At 37.1% G+C, this 17,328-nt stretch overlaps 1 protein-coding gene across 2 annotated transcripts in view; it reads left to right on the top strand.

The window, feature by feature from the left end:
- SEC24A (SEC24 homolog A, COPII coat complex component) overlaps nt 1–17,328 on the top strand; it is a 46,406-nt gene that overhangs the window by 4,050 nt on the left and 25,028 nt on the right. Inside the window, exons 2-8 of one of the 2 annotated variants that reach the window (XM_063292299.1) lie at nt 1,703–2,194; nt 3,512–3,682; nt 4,075–4,152; nt 7,831–7,979; nt 13,032–13,204; nt 15,323–15,425; nt 17,095–17,221. In XM_063292299.1, coding sequence (XP_063148369.1) covers nt 1,703–2,194; nt 3,512–3,682; nt 4,075–4,152; nt 7,831–7,979; nt 13,032–13,204; nt 15,323–15,425; nt 17,095–17,221 — 1,293 coding nt within the window. Of the gene's footprint in view, nt 1–1,702; nt 2,195–3,511; nt 3,683–4,071; nt 4,153–7,830; nt 7,980–13,031; nt 13,205–15,322; nt 15,426–17,094; nt 17,222–17,328 lie in introns of both variants that reach the window. The other variant, XM_063292298.1, reaches the window with a different exon arrangement.

Below are 17,328 nucleotides of genomic sequence, written 5' to 3'. Positions count from 1 at the left end.
GACCAGGCTGTTGCCCTGCAGTGGGCTTACAATTCCCACCACTGTCCCCTTATGCAAGGTTTTTCCTCTGACTGAGGCACCCTGGGAGGATGAGAACACAAGTCCATCCCTGCCAGAACCTGCTGTGCCCACTGTTGTGACTACAGGGTGAGAAGTATCTGCATCCACAAAGGGTAGCCCAAAGGACAGTTGCACTCCTAGCCTTAGATTGAGGTAAATCGCAGTCAGGGACAGGATCCGCTTCCACTGCCATTGCCACAACTCCTGTTTGCTATGGCCCTAGACTTGGCCTGCTTGAAGCTGTGGGCTTGAGAAACTTGCCAAACAAGCTGTTGGCCTACTTCTGGTTCTTTTTGAATGTGTATGTGTGAGGTGAGGGCCCTTAATTTGAGACTCTTGTTTTAACTCTTAATTTGAGACCCTTTGAGAACTATGAAGCAGGAGGTTGTTCCTTCCCCAGGTCTTGTTTACTTATCTTTTGCAGGAGCACATTAATTTTATCTGGTTATCACCCAGAGCTTGCTACATAAATTGCTTGATCAATTAAATTATACAGCATTGAAGACATGCTCATGATTTGATTGGTTGAATAGTTTTTATTAGACTGCCTTTGGGGATCCAGAGCAGCTTTTGAAAAACTTGGATTTGAAATCAGATCGAAAAATGTAGAAGTATTAGGACAGAGTAAGAGATCAAGTTGAAGATGATCCTTTAGTATGTTTATGTTTAAGTAGCAGTATGTTACTGAAAATTAAATAAATATGGCTGAAACAAATGGACCTGATTGTGGTACTCTCCTAGTTGAATTTTTGTAACTTGTGCCAAATTAGCAATGATATGGCTGTGGTTCTGGATATGATCAGACCAGGTGTATGTGGGAAAGTGACCCTGATACTTTCCCATCCTGCTAGCCTCACCTTCCACATCAATATTTATTTTCCATGGGGGAAAAGGTGTCCTCTTCTGGATGAAAATATTATTTTTGTTACTTTTTATTGGCAAAGGATTAAACAACAACTTGTTTTTACTCTTCTGATCAGTTATAGAATCCCTGTGACTGTAATGAAATAACAGCAAATATTGTTAGAAAATATACCTAGTTGGGCATGGCAAAGAAGATGGCTGGTGCATTCCTTTCTGTCTGTTCCTTCCCTGAAGTCTTGGAACATAGCGATCACCATTAGGCGTCCAATCTTCCCTACTTTTGGCAGATATTTGGACCTGATTGTGGTACTCTCCTAGTTGAATTTTTCAAGTAATGGTTATCTTATTGACAAAAATGCATACGTTTTAAATTATATAATTTACTGTAATGCTAATATTGATGGTGGTCATGAGTGGCTGTGCTTGATTTGGAATATTTCTTGACTTCTCCAGCATTTCGGTAATAGAAATTTGAAAAATAAATAAATAAATTTCCCTATTGCTTCTCCCAAGCCATTGCTAAGGTTCCTCTTACTGTGAGAGGGTTTGTACAGTGGAGTTGTGGGGATTCACTAACACATCTTAAGTATCTTGAGCTTTTATTATGGAGTTGCAGTAAATAATACAGCTGTGGGATTTCTGAGTAATTTAGCAATAAGTCAAATAAAATTAGTTGCTGGCCTTATTTGCCTTACTTCAGTTACTGAAATATCCTAGGATTCCTCAGCAACAAGATTCTATAGCTCAATATTTATTAATTGAAAATTTCTTCCTTCAGGTCCTGTGCTAGGCTCATTGATGAATTCATCACACTTACCAGATGGACAGGGACATAATTCTTTGGTTCCAAGCATGTATACCCAGCAAATTGCAACAAAGAATCCTCTCCATGCATCTTCTGGACAGTATAGCCATGGTACATCTTGGAATGTTTCATCTGGTCAGACTCATAATAGAACCCCAATGGGCTCTTCTCTGACAGCATCACAGCCAAGACCTGTTGCCCAAATGCCTTCTTCATTGCAGAACTCAGCTCCTATATCAACTTCTGATGGTAGTTTTTATTCTGGAAGTAATCTCTCAGCGAATTCAAACTGGCAATATGTGCAGAATCCTTTGACTCAATCAACTCTAGGATCTCAACCAAATCATTTTGCTCACACAGCAACTTCACCATTGTTGCCACCAGGGAATACAAATTTGCCCACAAACTATCATTATGTTTCTTCTGCTGGAGGTCCTCCAGTTCAAAACACTTACACAAGGCAAGGTAAGAAAAAAGAAGCAATTCTAAGACTATATTATTGTATCCCAGGGAGGGAAAAATCCTAAGCTTTATTCATCCTAGGTATTCATGACATGCTTATGAATAATGGGTTAAACAAGATTGTACAGGTAGTTCTCACTTAATGACCATTTGTTTAGTGATGGTTCAGACTTAACGATGGTGCTGAAAAAAATTACAACCGGTGCTCACACTTACAACCATCACAGTGGCCCCATGGTCATGTGATCATGATTTAGGTGCTTGGCAACCAGTTCGCATTTATGACCATTGCAACATCCTGTGGTCAGGTGATCTCTGTTTTCGACCTTCCTCGCCAGCTTCTGGCAAGCAAAATCAATGGGGAACTGCATGATTCGCTTAACAACCAAGTGGTTTGCTTAGCGGCTGCCATGAATCGCTTAATGACCATCGCAAAAAGGTCGTAAAATCAGATGGATCCACTTAATGACTGCTTTGCTTAGCAACAGAAATACCAGTCTCAATTGTAGTTGTTAAGTGAGGACTACCTGTATAATTGGGCTTCTACCAAAATAATGGGATTCCCTCAGTCTCCTTCTCCTCTGCAACTTCTAGGATTACCACAAATCTGTTCCATAGATTTCCAATAATAAATATATGTTATTTCATATCATGGTTGGAAAACCAATCACCCTCTCAAATGCTATGTTGGCTGACAGTGCTGCAAGTTGTGATTCAGCTACAATTTCCAGCATAGCCAATGATAAGGAATATTATATCTGAAGGGCTGCAGGTTCCACACTCCTATAGGCTGGACAGATTATAGTTAAACAAATAAGATTTAAAACCTAATTAGCAATCATCTTGTTTTATTCTCATTAGCAATAATAAATTTTCTTGCCATTGACTGTAAGCCACTAGCTCGAGACCGGTTTGTTGTTTAGTGAATTTTCAGTTATCTGATAGTTCTAGTAACTAAGCAGTTTATAATAGAACTGTGTGGCATGGTAGAATAAAATATATAGATGGGCTGTATATAGCCAGATTGGGGCTGTTTGTGCATTTTGGTGGACAGCATGAAAATGTGCCTTGGCAAATGCTAATGTTTGCCTTCCTTAAACAGAAGCAATTTGGATGCTAATCAAACCTGGTAATATGCATTTGCAAGTATTGATTATATCTTGCCACAGATAAGTAGTACTTAATTGCTGACGTGGGAGAAAACGGGTAGATGTAGAGAACATTTTATCCCTGCTGTAGCATGGCATATACAGCATGTGTTGCTGTAGTCAGTACTTGTTGAATGGTCTGTACTTGTGTTGGCTCTGCTTGTTCTTGTAGGTACTGTTCCACTGCCAGCTAATCAGTTAACTTACTCGCCAGTTCAACCTCCTTCAGGACCTTCTGCAGTTGGAAGTCCAGTCTATACACATCCCTCTGCTCCCCCATTACCTCCTCCCCCAGCAAGCACTGCATCCCAAGCTGTACAGAATTCAGCGAGTATACAAGAAGGTAAGCATAAAGGAAATTGCTTTCAGCAAGTTAGAAACCAAGAACAGTAGCTGAATTATGTAAGGTCGAAACCAATTCAGTATGATTACAGGTGCATTCCAGTGGTGATACTTTATTTTAGGAGAGAAAGAAGTCCACTAACCCCCTCAAAAGACTTAAATGAATAGTATAGCATAACTTTTTATGGACCAAGTTTTTTTAGCTGCATTCATAAGGAAGGGCTGGGTTCATATATTCTAAGCTGTGATTTATTTTAATCATGGCTTATTGAATAGGCTGTAATGGCCTTATTTACATATAATGCTAAGCCATAAATCATGATTTACAAACCACATCATGATACAAGCTGTGATCAACGTTTATGTACTTCTAACAGATTATTTTCTTAGTAGGTGATGCTACATGCACTGCTAATGATGGACTATCAGTCCAGAACAATTACGATGCAATAGAAGGAGGTGGTTTCCTGGGTAAGATATTCTTTCTTCCATTTCCATTGTTTAAAAGTAAAATAAATGGGGAATTAATTGTTTCTATTGTACTGCCCATATACTGGTTCGAAACAGTCATACAACACAAATATGAGCTATTTTTGTATAGAGGAAACTTTCTGGAATTGAAAAGTGAACATATATTTATAAATTAGATATAACTCAGTGCCTTAAAAGTGATAGGGGCACTTGCAGTAATTCAACAGATATTTAGCAATATTCTAATACTTTACTGAGCATCACTATAAAGCCTGATTTTAATCAAGATCTCAAAGGTTTGTTTAAACAGGATGTAAGCAATTTATGTAAGATGAAAGCTCAAGACAAAGTGGCAACTATAATTGGTTGATGTAATGAAATTGCCAGGTTGCTATCCACAAAGCAAAACATTTTTGAAATTTATCCATTAGGAACATTGTGTCAGGATATAGAGCAAAGAACCACGCTGAGTCCAGACGCTTAAGCCCTAGTGTTTATTGTTCCACTCTACTAGACAGAATCCTGCTAAACTGAAAGGCACTAGCAAACTCTGCTAGAAAAAACCCCAGAAACCTGAGGCGGGTCTTTTCTGGCCTTTTTGGCTGGGAGCTCAAGGGATTCAATACTGTGCATGCGCTTTTCCCCCTGGAGAGGGCCCCCCTCTTCTTCACCAGCAATCTCCATAACATACTGGGCCTAAAACATTTATCTTTGATGTAGTTGACTATGTATTAATTAAAAATGTATGTCTATTTAATGTTAAAATTGTTCCTGCATGACTCATCCTTAGTTGTGTTCTTATAACAAGCACTGGGAGTGAAGTACAAAATGAGATGTCCTGCAGAATGGTTAGTTCAAAAAGTACTTAATTTAACTTTTGTCATGCAGGTTATATTTTGATCAAATCCAACATACTTTCTGCATCTGTAGAAATTAAAGTTTACAGTAATTGCTAGATATGTATGATGCTTTAAGGAGAAGACAGGACACCCTGGAGAAGATGATGATGCTAGGGAGAGTGGAAGGCAAAAGGAAGAGGGGCCGACCAAGGGCAAGATGGATAGATGATATTCTAGAGGTGACGGACCCGTCCTGGGGGAGCTGGGGGTGTTGACGACTGACAGGAAGCTCTGGCGTGGGCTGGTCCATGAAGTCACGAAGAGTCGGAAGCGATTGAACAAATAAACAACAACGTATGATGCTTGGTAGATTTGATTTAAATCACTAATTGGGGGCCCCAGTTTAATTCTTTAAATTGTGACTTATTCACTAGTCAAATAAATTCTATAATCCTCATTTCTAGTAAAAGTGCATTCTTCTTGTTTGATATAATCTGAATAGTTTGTCTTCAGTATGTGAATAGGTATTACTAATCAGAGATGTAGATTTATATTTCATTTTTGGAAGGTAAATACCAAGCAGAATAATTAAGACAGAATTTTTCAGGGTAATTTTACTTTAAAAACAAAATGTTCTTAGAACCAAGCAAGCAGATAAATACTTGTGATATTAGGAACCAAACCAGCTCCAGTTCAGTTAATTGTGCATGTTTGGAAGATGTTGCCTTTCAGAACACAATAAACAAAAGTAAAACCAACTTTACTTCTATAGTACACACAGTACATGAGAAAAACCAACTTTTCAGGAGTTCATTTTGCATTCAGAACATCTCATAGTTACATATGTTTTAGCTGAGTTTACATTCAGTACAGGAGAAAACTACAGCTGTATGGCAATTCACTGTACATTTGGCGCATATCAAAATCAACTTTGTTTTAGTTACAGAACAGCAGAAACAGGCAGTTTATTTGATACAGGAGAAAACTACTTAGCAATGATTGGTTTGAAAAAAGTGTTTAATTTTAATTGAATCTTACAAGCATGTTGTTTCTGAATGTTTATCTCCCAAAAAGCAGTTTTATGGTCAGACAAGGGCTCAGTGAAAGACATTAAGTTGTTGAGGTGGGATATCAACATCAACAACTTACATTGCGGAGGTTCACAGGTCTTCCTCATTGTCGGCATCATCATGCTACCTTGCCATAAGCCATAGCTTTTGCTGTTACCTCTCTGTCATTATCTGGTTGTCTTTCCCTTCTGTGGCCATTGCAAGACATTGTTCTCGATTGCTTCCAGTTTGCCAGTTTTAGATGGTTTTGTAGAAGTCACTGACTTCCACAACTCTCAAACTTCTGTTCCACTTCAGTGTTTTTCCAGCCTTTTCCCAATGTGATTTTTTTCCTGTTTTTTAAGTTGCAGCAAATTTGAAGATTGATTATTGTAATTTTTCAGATTTTTAGGGTATGCTGTCTTCTTGCATCTTTCTTTATCTAATTCATCCACTAGCACAACTCTCATCTCCTCCAAAACACTTTCTGTACAATCTTTGGTTACAAGAATGATCCATTGGTTCACAGGCTGGATGATAAATGTTGTGCTTCGGGGCAATAAAGTGCACTTAAGGTTTCCGTCTTTTGTGCTTGGTATTTTTCTGATGGATGGCTGGATTCATTGTCAAAAGTTAAGGAACCTTTCAGCATGCTCAGCAGATACAGTATTTTCAGCATCTCATTCTGATAACGCTCAAGCTTTGGGCACAGAGTGGCTGAAGAGCCAGTCTGGAAAAAGTGAACATGTAAGTTATTTTCTCTGTGAATTATAATGGTTCTTCCAGCAGTCTTGGATGACATGACATGCCTATTACAACAATTTGTGCAATCCATTTGTGTTTGTACAAAGTAGTGACAAAATCTCTCCTTGCTGACCTTCTGTAACAAGACATTTTTTCATTCTTGAATGCCTGAGTGTTATCTGGAACAAGATGCAACACAAACCAGTGTTGTCTTTATTGTAAATTTGAGACTATATAAAAAATTCATACTGAATATTTTTATAAGCATTTTTCCTCAGTTGGAGCAGTCAGAGCTTCCCGAAAGGTTCATCTGCTCACAGTTCTATGGCATTGATAAAATGCAACAGCCAGCCATTGCTGTATGGAAATTTAGATTCACATGGTTTGTAGTTATATTTGCTGCTGATTTTAGTTCCATTCTACTTTCTGGCCCCAAGTTCAAGTGATGAGCTTGCATCATGCTGCAAGACATAGTTCTTCAGCTTTCCTTTTGCTTTGTGAATATTGGACCCAGTTTGCCATACTCCTCCTAAACATATGCAATAGTCACCCCTGAGTCCAAGGTACCTAAGAAGTCTATTTTTAATGTGTGGCTAAATTTGTTTTGTCTTTTCCTATCCACCATTTTTCTGCCTACTGGTGAACTGCATGCTTGAGCACTCTGTGATCCAACTTAGAATCCTTTTGTCTCCACAAAATAGGAGGAAAGAGTATTTGGTATGTTCACTGCCTTGAGTTATTTATTTAAAAATAATAATAAAGGCGGGACAGAAAATAAATAAGTAGCTTCAGAAACATTAGACTTTGACTTAATTTGGAGACAAAATTAGAAGTTATATTTGTGATTATAGCTTGAGTGATACTACTTTTTAAAGAAACCATTTAAGTTTTAAAATCTGATTTAAATAACAAATGGCTTTTTATTTTTTATCTGTCATGATGTGAAGCTTTGTATAAACGAGGCTATATAACTAAGTATATCACTAAAAAATGGTAAAAATCTTAATATTAAAATTGTTTACCTTTCAATGCGTTTATTCTTTCAGCAACCCCACATACTTCTGCTCCTCAAAATATTAAAGTGAACAAATATGTTGGGAGTGCTTATCCCAGCTTGCCCCCAGGCTACCAAAACGCCTCTCCACCTGGAGGACCAAGAATGCAGTATCCAGGAGGACTTCAACAATTCCCTCAGGTAAACCCTTCCTAATTTTACTAAAATGTTATTTCTAGATTTCCATAAAGGCTTTGTTGACATTGTAGAAGTTGTTCTTCCATAGTTAGAGCTCAAATGTTTCCAGTATTACAGCTGATATTGATAAAATGTATTTTGAGGTGGTTCATCTAAATTAAAAAATAAAAATAAAGATTAGCTGTAAATTAGCTTGTTTTCAGTGCTTTAGTGAAACAGAAGTTCCTGCTTGGTAAATTTGCATTTCTTATTAGATAGACAAGACTGAAGTGAATGCATTGGATGGATACATAGAATTGTATCCCAGAAAGTCTTTTTGATAGTGGAATGGATAGCACTGGCTGTCAGTCACCCTTTTCCTAGTTGCCAATATGTGTACTGTTTATCTTTGGGTTGCGGGCAGATTTGGGGAACATGTAGATAGAGAGAAGAGGGGAAAGACATTTAAACTGTATAAGTGGAAGTCTGCTTATACTTACATAAGAATGGTATATGAACAAGATGTTAAAAGGTTTAAATAAATGGTTCCTGAGGAGTAATTTAGAGGTGAAGAATGGGCTAGAATTCTTACTGAATGGTTATGCAAATCAAAATATATAAACATATATTGCAGCTTCCCTAAAGTCAGGTTGTTTTATGGAAAATAGTTGGCTTTATGCTGTTGCTATACAATCCCACCTCGACCAGCCTAAGGATAAGATTTCTGAAGATACAGGCATTCTGTCCAGTTGAATAAAAGAGCACACTAAGTAATTAAACATAGCATGGAGGGAAAGATCACATTAAAGGAACGTGAATGAAAATAAACTGAATGGGTTTTTCATTTCAGTGGCCTCCATCATGGAGAGAATGCTTTTTATCATGCTCTCTGCATTTTCCCCCAGCTGACTTTCTATTTATCTACCTATCTATCCAGCATTTGATTTGCCTTTGCTTTAGTGTAGAGTAGGAATGGGGAATACTTTCCACCCCAGTGATGAACCTCCTAAGGATATCCTTCTAAGAACATGGATTAAAGCAAAAGTCCCTTCATTCATAGTAATCCATATGTCTAAATATATCACCACCATTGTTATAATTCTTCTGTAGTTTCTGTTGAATTATTGGATGGATGGTTATAGTCTACCTGACAGTATGTGCAGAACTGGTAGGAACTGCTGAGACTTAAGGCAGACTTGGCTGAGGAAGTAGGAATAGCAGAAACGTTAGGAGAAAAATATCTCTCATATAGACTATTGCAATGCGCTCTACATGGGGCTACCCTTGAAAAGTATCCAGAAACTCCAGCTGGTCAAGAATGCAGCCATGCGAGCTGTTTTGGTGCCCCCAGAAGGGCACATGTAACACCGCTGCTGCTCGAGCTGCATTGGGTACCAGTTTGCTTCCAGGTCAAATTCAAGGTGTTGGTTATTACCTTTAAAGCCCTACATGGTATGAGGCCAGGTTACCTGAGGGACCACCTCTTCCCCGTTACATCAACCTGTCCCACCTGATCATGCAAAGAGGGCATGCTGCGGACCCTGTCTGTAAGAGAATTCCATCTGGCGGGGTCCAGGGAGCGGGCCTAGCTCCCACCCTGTGGAATATGCTGCCCCCGGAGGTGAGATTGGCCCCATCGCTCCTGGCTTGGGCTGGAGAGGGGAATAGATCTACATGGGGATGGTTGCTATAGACCACTCCTCCCACACTTGGACTGTTTTAGATTCTTTCACCACCTGGATTCTTTATTTTCACCTTTATTTATATTATTTATTATTGTATTTTTATACTGTGTATTTTATGGTTGTTGTTTTTAATCGATGGTTGTAAACCGCCCATCGTCCCCCGATGGGAGGAGATGGGCGGGGACAAATTAGATAGATAGATAGATAAAGTGACCACATAATAATGAATTTTTTAATTTTAAGAAAATCAAGCTTAGTATAGTTGAATGCTTATCTAGGACTTTTTAAAAAACTGGTTTTAACATAGAGCAGTACTAAGTAGGATTCTGTAATAGGAGAAGTTAATGAGGTAAGGAACTCAAGATGGGTGCAAGTTTTGCAGAAAAGGAGATACTAAAATGACAATTTCAAACCAATGAGGAGAAAATGGAGGGCAGCAGCAGAAGCCTTAGTGAATACTTGGAAACCAAACAGAAGGGACACATACAGGAGATGAAAAGTATATGGATATGAATTAGGATGACCCTGGCCCTGTTGGCCTTTTGTAAGGCCATGAAGACCTGGTTATGTGCCCAGGCCTGGGGCCCTGAGTGTGTTAAGGGCCCCGTTTCTTGGCTGTATTGTCATCTACGATGACAATTTTACTCGGCGACCATATATATTTTTGTATTGTTGTAATCGTTGTAATTGATTGTGCACCGCCCAGAGTCAGTTGCTGAGATGGGCGGCTATCGAAATCAAGTAAATAAATGTCTCCAAGAAGAAGTATATTCAGGTAGCCTGGAAGTATAGAGATGGTGTCAGGAAAACTAAAGATCAGAAAGGTTTTCTGATTCCTTTTAAAATAAAAGGAAGTGAAAAGACTCATTATATCAGCTGCTCAGTAAACGTGGCAAAATGCTGAAAAGTAACAAAGGGCAGTGATGCTGCTATTTTGTCTCTGTCTTCTCTAACAAGAGGAATGTAGGTATTTCACTCAGCTGGAAACACTAGCATGAAGAGGCATGACTGAAGTTTGAGAATCACAGAAATATGGTCAGAGAATACCTGTTTAGTTTGAATGAGTGAATCTCCAGGACAGATTAATTACACTAGAAAAGTCTTGGAGAATGGAGTGCCAGATAAATGGAGAAGAGCAGATGTCCCTACTTTTAAACGGGGAAAGGAGAATTTGGAAGAATGCAGACCAATCAGTCTGGCATTGATACCTGAGAAGTTTCAGTAACAGATAATAAAGAGATTGATCGGTGAGCATCTTGAAAATAATGCTGTAATTACCATTACTAGCTTGGATTTGACAAGAACAAATCATGCAGATTAAGCTTATCTCAGGTTTGATAAGAGAACTTCCTTAACAGAATGTGGGAATGCTGCAGACATAATATTCTTGATTTCAGTAAAGCATTTGACAAAATATCAAAACATCCTTTGTGGTGTAACAATGAAAGGGATATATACCTGGCTTGAAAATTATACTCAAGCAGTTGCTCTTCATCAAACTAGAGTGAGGTATTTAGTAGGGTGCTAGAAGATTCAGTTCTGCATTCTGAACTATTCAAATTGATGGCTTGAATGGAGAGGTAGGAGTACTGTCAAATTTGCAGATGACACAAAATTGGATGTGGTAACTAATACCCTAGAAGTCAGGAATACAATTCAAAAAATAATAGAATACATTTTTTTTTCATTTACCGGAAAAACTTTCTGGCTGGGTTAGGCCTTGGGGGTATTGTTTTGCAGTAGTTTTGATCCTTATTGTCAGATGTATACAGAAGGTGGTGCTGGGAGACTACTGCCTGATACCTAGATTTCTGACAGCATCTTTCAAGATTCTATCTTGTCATTTGCAATACTCAACGTGCACAGGAAACTGCTGGGAAAGGTGATTCAGAACTTTGGAGTAGAGTGCCATCAATATGCTATTGACACTCAGCTTTATTGCTGCTGTTCCTTGTCTTATAATTCCAAGGAAGTAATCAGTACCCTTGAATCTTATTTAATCTTGACAATGGGCTTAACAGAGGGAACAAATAAATTAAATCTAGGCAAGAAGGATATGCTGTTGGTTAAAAAAATCCAAACTGACCCTGGCATTTGAGGTGATGCTTGCTCTGGATGGAATTGTACTCCTCTAGAAGGCATGTTTCTTGAACCACAGTATAATGTATTTAAGTTATGGAAAGGCAGGTTCTAATTGAATGTTTGAAAAAAACATCCCAACAGTAACAATAGTTTGACACTGGAACCAATTACCCAGAATTGGTGGACTCCTCTTCACTAGATGTGCTCAGGTAGAGGCTAGACAGCCATCAGGGATATTCTGCTTTGGATTCGTGTCTACAATATGGGGTTGGACCTGTTTGCTTACATGACCTCCTTCCCAGTCTATGAGTCTGTGACTAATCAGATCCTAGTTACAGCTAGATTAAAACTTGCTGGATTACAAAAAGAAAGCGAGAGAGTGTGTGTTTTATAGCTTTATATGAAAAAGAACTGTTTTTATTTCCCCATGTTATATTAAAAGTCTCTTTTCCTGTCCTTTTTTAAAAAAAAAATTAGGCAGAAAACATGTTAAAACCAACTAAGTTGATGAGTAAGACTAGCTCAGCAGTAATAAACTACTGTTACTAAATATTTTCTGCTGCTGTAGACATAGTGTAAGGGTGGATACGCCTCCAATTTGAGTTAAGGATTAGGTGTTATATTTTCCCTCTCAAGTGAACTCCATCCTCTCACTCAACTCTGTGCTTTATAGATACAATTTATAGTTGGTAGATTCTCCTCTTAATGTGATTCTTAAACAGATTATCCCATCCCTCTTGCCATACTGTCCTTAGTTGTTAAGAATTTCATTATCAATTTTTTAAAAAATGCACTTCATCCAAACATTGGCCTTCATTATTTTCTTCAGTCTTTTTAGTAATCAACGTTGTTTACATAGTGGGGTTGCATAATTCAGTATAATTTATTTTTAATACAGAGCTAGTATAGTACAGTATTTAACATGTTGGACTTGGACTGGAATTATCAGTGGATAATTTTAGGTCAGTGGATAATTTTGAACTCCACACCGCCTACTTCTTAAGTTGTTATTTGGATAAAATGAAGAAATTTTCCCATGTATGCCTGCACAAGGAAAACATGATATAAATGCAAACATAACTAATATTACTGAAATCCATTAAAAAAGGTAAATATGGACATTTATATCTGGTTTTGGGTGCTGATAGGATGGTGAGCTAGTTTATAATAAAGTACATGAACTAGTATAAGTGCTTTATGAACAGTTGCGTATTTACAACTAGTGTTAACCCCACCATCCTCCTTGGTGTCTATGCATGGATTTAAATGTCTTTCATACAGGTTAAATTTCAAATTTTGTTTTTGGTAGCCTGGCTTGGGAGCGAATACCTTAGCTGCATCGATGGGTGGACTAAGTCTTCAACCTGAAGGATTAAGACCTATCAACCTTCTTCAAGACAGAAATATTCTTCCTGCAACCCCCTTGCAGGCACCCATTCCCAATTTGCATGAAGATATTCAGAAGCTCAACTGCAATCCCGAGTAAGGTTAATTAATACTGCTTTAAAAGAATACATCTCCTCAATTTCATGTATTTTGAAGGTTCTCCCTTGTGTCTTTCTGGGTTTTTTAAAAGTGTCATACTGTTTCTGGTATATTTCCCAAGAGCATCTACTTAGACTGAAAGTAATTTTGGGTTCATCAGCGAGCTAATAACAGTAATGTTAGTTTTTAGTAATGTTTATATATCCTAGATCAATACTTAGATGTCTCCCACAATTCTTGATAAAAATACAACTCTTGATAAAAAAAACTTTATCACTGGTGAATAAAAATCAAATTTGCTCTCACTGGTTTCCAGCTAATCCTATGCAAAGGTGAAAAAAAATAGGCTCAGATGGTTCTCTCTATATTCCAAATGGCTGTATCTGGTATACTTCCTGTAAGGAGGTTGCAGGAATTAAAAAGATAAACTAACAGCTGAACTTAGGTTTGGGCCTTACAGGCTAAAATAAAAATTAGAAAGATGGCATGATCTCCCTTTTCAAGTAGGAGAGCAGGGAGAGACCCTAAAGAAACAGGTAGCTATCTGTCAATCTTACACGTTCATTGGTGAACAGAAGAGATAGCAAACTGTATGGAATGTATTTGACTGTGTTGGAATGGGGTGTGCTAATTACCTATTCCACTTGTGGGCTTTTGTGAACAATTTTCAGATAGACAAAGTTTTATATGATAGCTATGGTGTTGGGTTTAAATTCTTATATTATCCCACTATACTGCAGTGAAAGTCTATAGTACAGTCACATTTTTCAGCTGGGTGGGTATGTTCTGGTGGAATGTCAGTTTCATAAGTGCTTCACAGCAACCTCATAGCCCAAAGAGATAGAAAAGGTAATTGCTCCAATACTGGCAAGGAGGCAACAGCTTTGTGCTTGACCTGGGTGCATCAAAATTACGGCCTTGCAACTAGGGGGAATACTCAGTGTAACACCAGAAATTTGGAACTGAATTAACTGACTGAATCAAAATGAAGCTTTTATTAACTTACTCACTGGGCTGTCCTAGGGTTTTTTGGTTTGTTATAATAGGAAGTAAAATGAATATTGGGTAGAAAATAAAGATTATCTGCACTTTTTCCATAGTTGAATATGTCGCTAACACACCTTTATGTTTTGAGAAATGTAAACATATATTTAAACGTTTGAAGGTTAAAATTGTTCAATAAAGTAGATTTTTATAGTCATGTAAGGAATTTTGTTTTGATGCTTAATTTAATAATAACTATTCTTTTAAAACAAAAAATTATATATTGTATAAACTTTGTCCTCCCCTCAAATTGCAAAAACTGTAAGCACCTTTATCTACAGATTTATGGATGGGCCCATGTGACTGACCACCCACACAGATATTATAGAAACTAGCCATATTTGTATGCTTATTCTAAACATAATCTTATGTATGAATCTAATTCATCAATTGTCCCTTAGATTACGTTTTTATGAACAGAATCTAATGCTTGGTTAGCAATTTAGGAAGGCTTGATTAGAGCTATGCATTGGATTCGTTTTTCTTCTCAGTGAGAAAATATCCTGGCTCAAACCAGTGAAAAAGTGAGGTTAATTTTGCCATTTTCTTTATCCCCTCCTCCTCAGTCCCCAACTTTACCTCTCATATGTTTTTGAATTGTTTTTATTTTTTGCATATTAAAATTACATATGGACCTGTACTCTAGCATCAGAAATATTATATTAGATCAAAGGCTTCCTGTAGATATAAGAAATCCAACAGTATACAAAGGCCATTTTGGATTCTGATGGTAAATAAATAGCATAAATAAAAGATTGATCCAGAAGTGTGTTTCAAAGAGTAGTATTATTTTCTAATGTTCCCTTTGTAGTTTGTGTATGGTATCTTCTTACTTTGCAAGTTAATATATTGTTGTAGCCCTGTCATGCAATGCTACAAACTTTATTTAAAATATTACATTTGTTACTGGTTATGGGTTATTTTTTTCCCCTAAACTGAATACTGCATAAGATATAGGGTGGTCCCCTTTCTTCAAAACTAGGAGAAAGAAAAGTAGTAACTGACTGTGGAGATCAGGAATGGTTGATGCATGTAATTGGTACATCTTTAATCCATTGGTCTTCCATATAGGTTGTTCCGATGTACTTTGACTAACATTCCTCAGACTCAGGCCTTACTGAATAAAGCCAAACTTCCTTTGGGGCTCCTGCTTCATCCTTTCAAAGATTTATCGGTATGTTATTTAATGTTTGAAAATGCTTGGATGTTAATTTTCAGAAAAATGTTGCTCCTTAATAGCCTGTATTCAGATTACTCTAGAAGAGTGTATTTCAAACTTGGCAACATAAGATGTGTGGACTTCACCTCCCAGAATTCTCCAGGCACATGCTGGCTGGGGAATTCTGGAGGTTGAAGTCCACACATCTTAAAGTTGCCAAATTTGAAAAACACTGCTCTAGATGATAACAGAGTTCTGCATGCATGTATTCTCCATAATTATCTCAGATTAATTCCATGAATTCTGTTTGATTTATGTAGTCTGTTGTGATGGCCAAATTAGCAAACTCTGGCTGCAGCGGTTTCTACAAGTAAAAATTCCAAATCTAGGATTAATTGTTTTTGGATGGATCTCCTAAATTTTAGGAATTTTAGTTTATTGATTTGGGTATAAATTACAAATTTGGATATTGGATTCAAACAATTACAATGAATTACGTCCTGTAAATAAGAGGAAGAATTGAGAATTAGAAGAAATTCAGATGAACCAACTTTACCAAAAGTGAGATTTTGTACAGGTTGCCATTTCAGAATCCAGTTGCAGTAGCATAGTTTAAATATCTTTTATCTATCTGTATGTGTGTATATATGTGCAGTGCTTGAAGAGTGATGAAACTTTACACTGGAATAATGATTGATTGATGGTGCTGAAGCTTCCAAAGTTTTTATGTTTATCTTGTCAGGCATTTCAACAGATAATATTTAATCAAAATGGGAGTACCTTCAATATCTGACCTTCACTGATTTTAATTTGGAGTGATTTTATTTATTTATTTATTCCAAATTTTATCACCGCCCTGGGCAGTTTACAATAAAACTAACATTAAAACTGTGAACATACCAAAATGCAAATACAAATTGCCAAATATAAATAGAAGATAAAAATTTGCTGTGATGGTTGCTGTTTGCAAATAATAAAGAGTTACTAGGCTAGGGAATTACCTTGTGGGAAATGGGGCATCAGTTGTTACAAATTAAACAGATACTCTAGCTTGTCTCCTTATATTGTATTTTGTTTTATAATTTATGTGTTTTATGGTTTTAATTGTCAATTTTATTGTAAACCGCCCAGAGTCCTCCTTTTGGGGGAGATGGGAGGTGATAGAAATTGGAAAAACAGATAAATAAATAAATTGTATTACCTTTTACATAAAAGTGTGCTTGAATATGACATACAACATTTTATATATAGGTTGTTCTCACCTTCTGAATAAGCATATGTTGCTAAGTACGTTAAGTGTCCAAGTCTAATTAGCATTTATTTGTAATATATTATAGGACGTATTATAAACTTTCAGTTTTCCCTTCCTGCTTTCAAAATAAGAGCTGATTGCCTTCATCATTAGATTAATATTTCAGTGTTGTCTGCAAGTGTGAAAACTGCAAAGCCATGTCTCCCACTGGTACATGACTGGCCTTAAAGCCATCTCTTAATTTAGAAGCTCGTAGAAAAAGTACTAGATTGAAATTAGAATTGCTGTTACAAACATATACTGTTTATCAAGGCTGATTGTTATTATCATTACCATTATATTTATTCAGTCCTAAGTCAAAAGAAAGAACCAAAGTTACACTTGACGACAAATGTATTATTAAACAAATGACTTAAGCATTCCTCTTTTCAGCAATTGCCTGTGGTAACCTCCAGTACAATTGTGAGATGTCGTAGCTGTAGAACATATATCAATCCTTTTGTCAGCTTCCTTGACCAAAGGAGATGGAAATGCAACTTGTGCTACAGAGTGAATGATGGTGAGTTTTCTTCATGAGTTTAAATCCAATAAAACATCAGTTGACTTCATACTAAGTTTTTAGCTATGTGTGTGTGTATACACGAGCTGCTTGATTCCAGTATGATA

The sequence above is a fragment of the Candoia aspera genome, chromosome 2 (genome assembly GCF_035149785.1).
Source record: "Candoia aspera isolate rCanAsp1 chromosome 2, rCanAsp1.hap2, whole genome shotgun sequence".
Taxonomy (NCBI): Eukaryota; Metazoa; Chordata; class Lepidosauria; order Squamata; family Boidae; genus Candoia; species Candoia aspera.
This window is presented reverse-complemented; position numbering and strand designations above follow the sequence as displayed.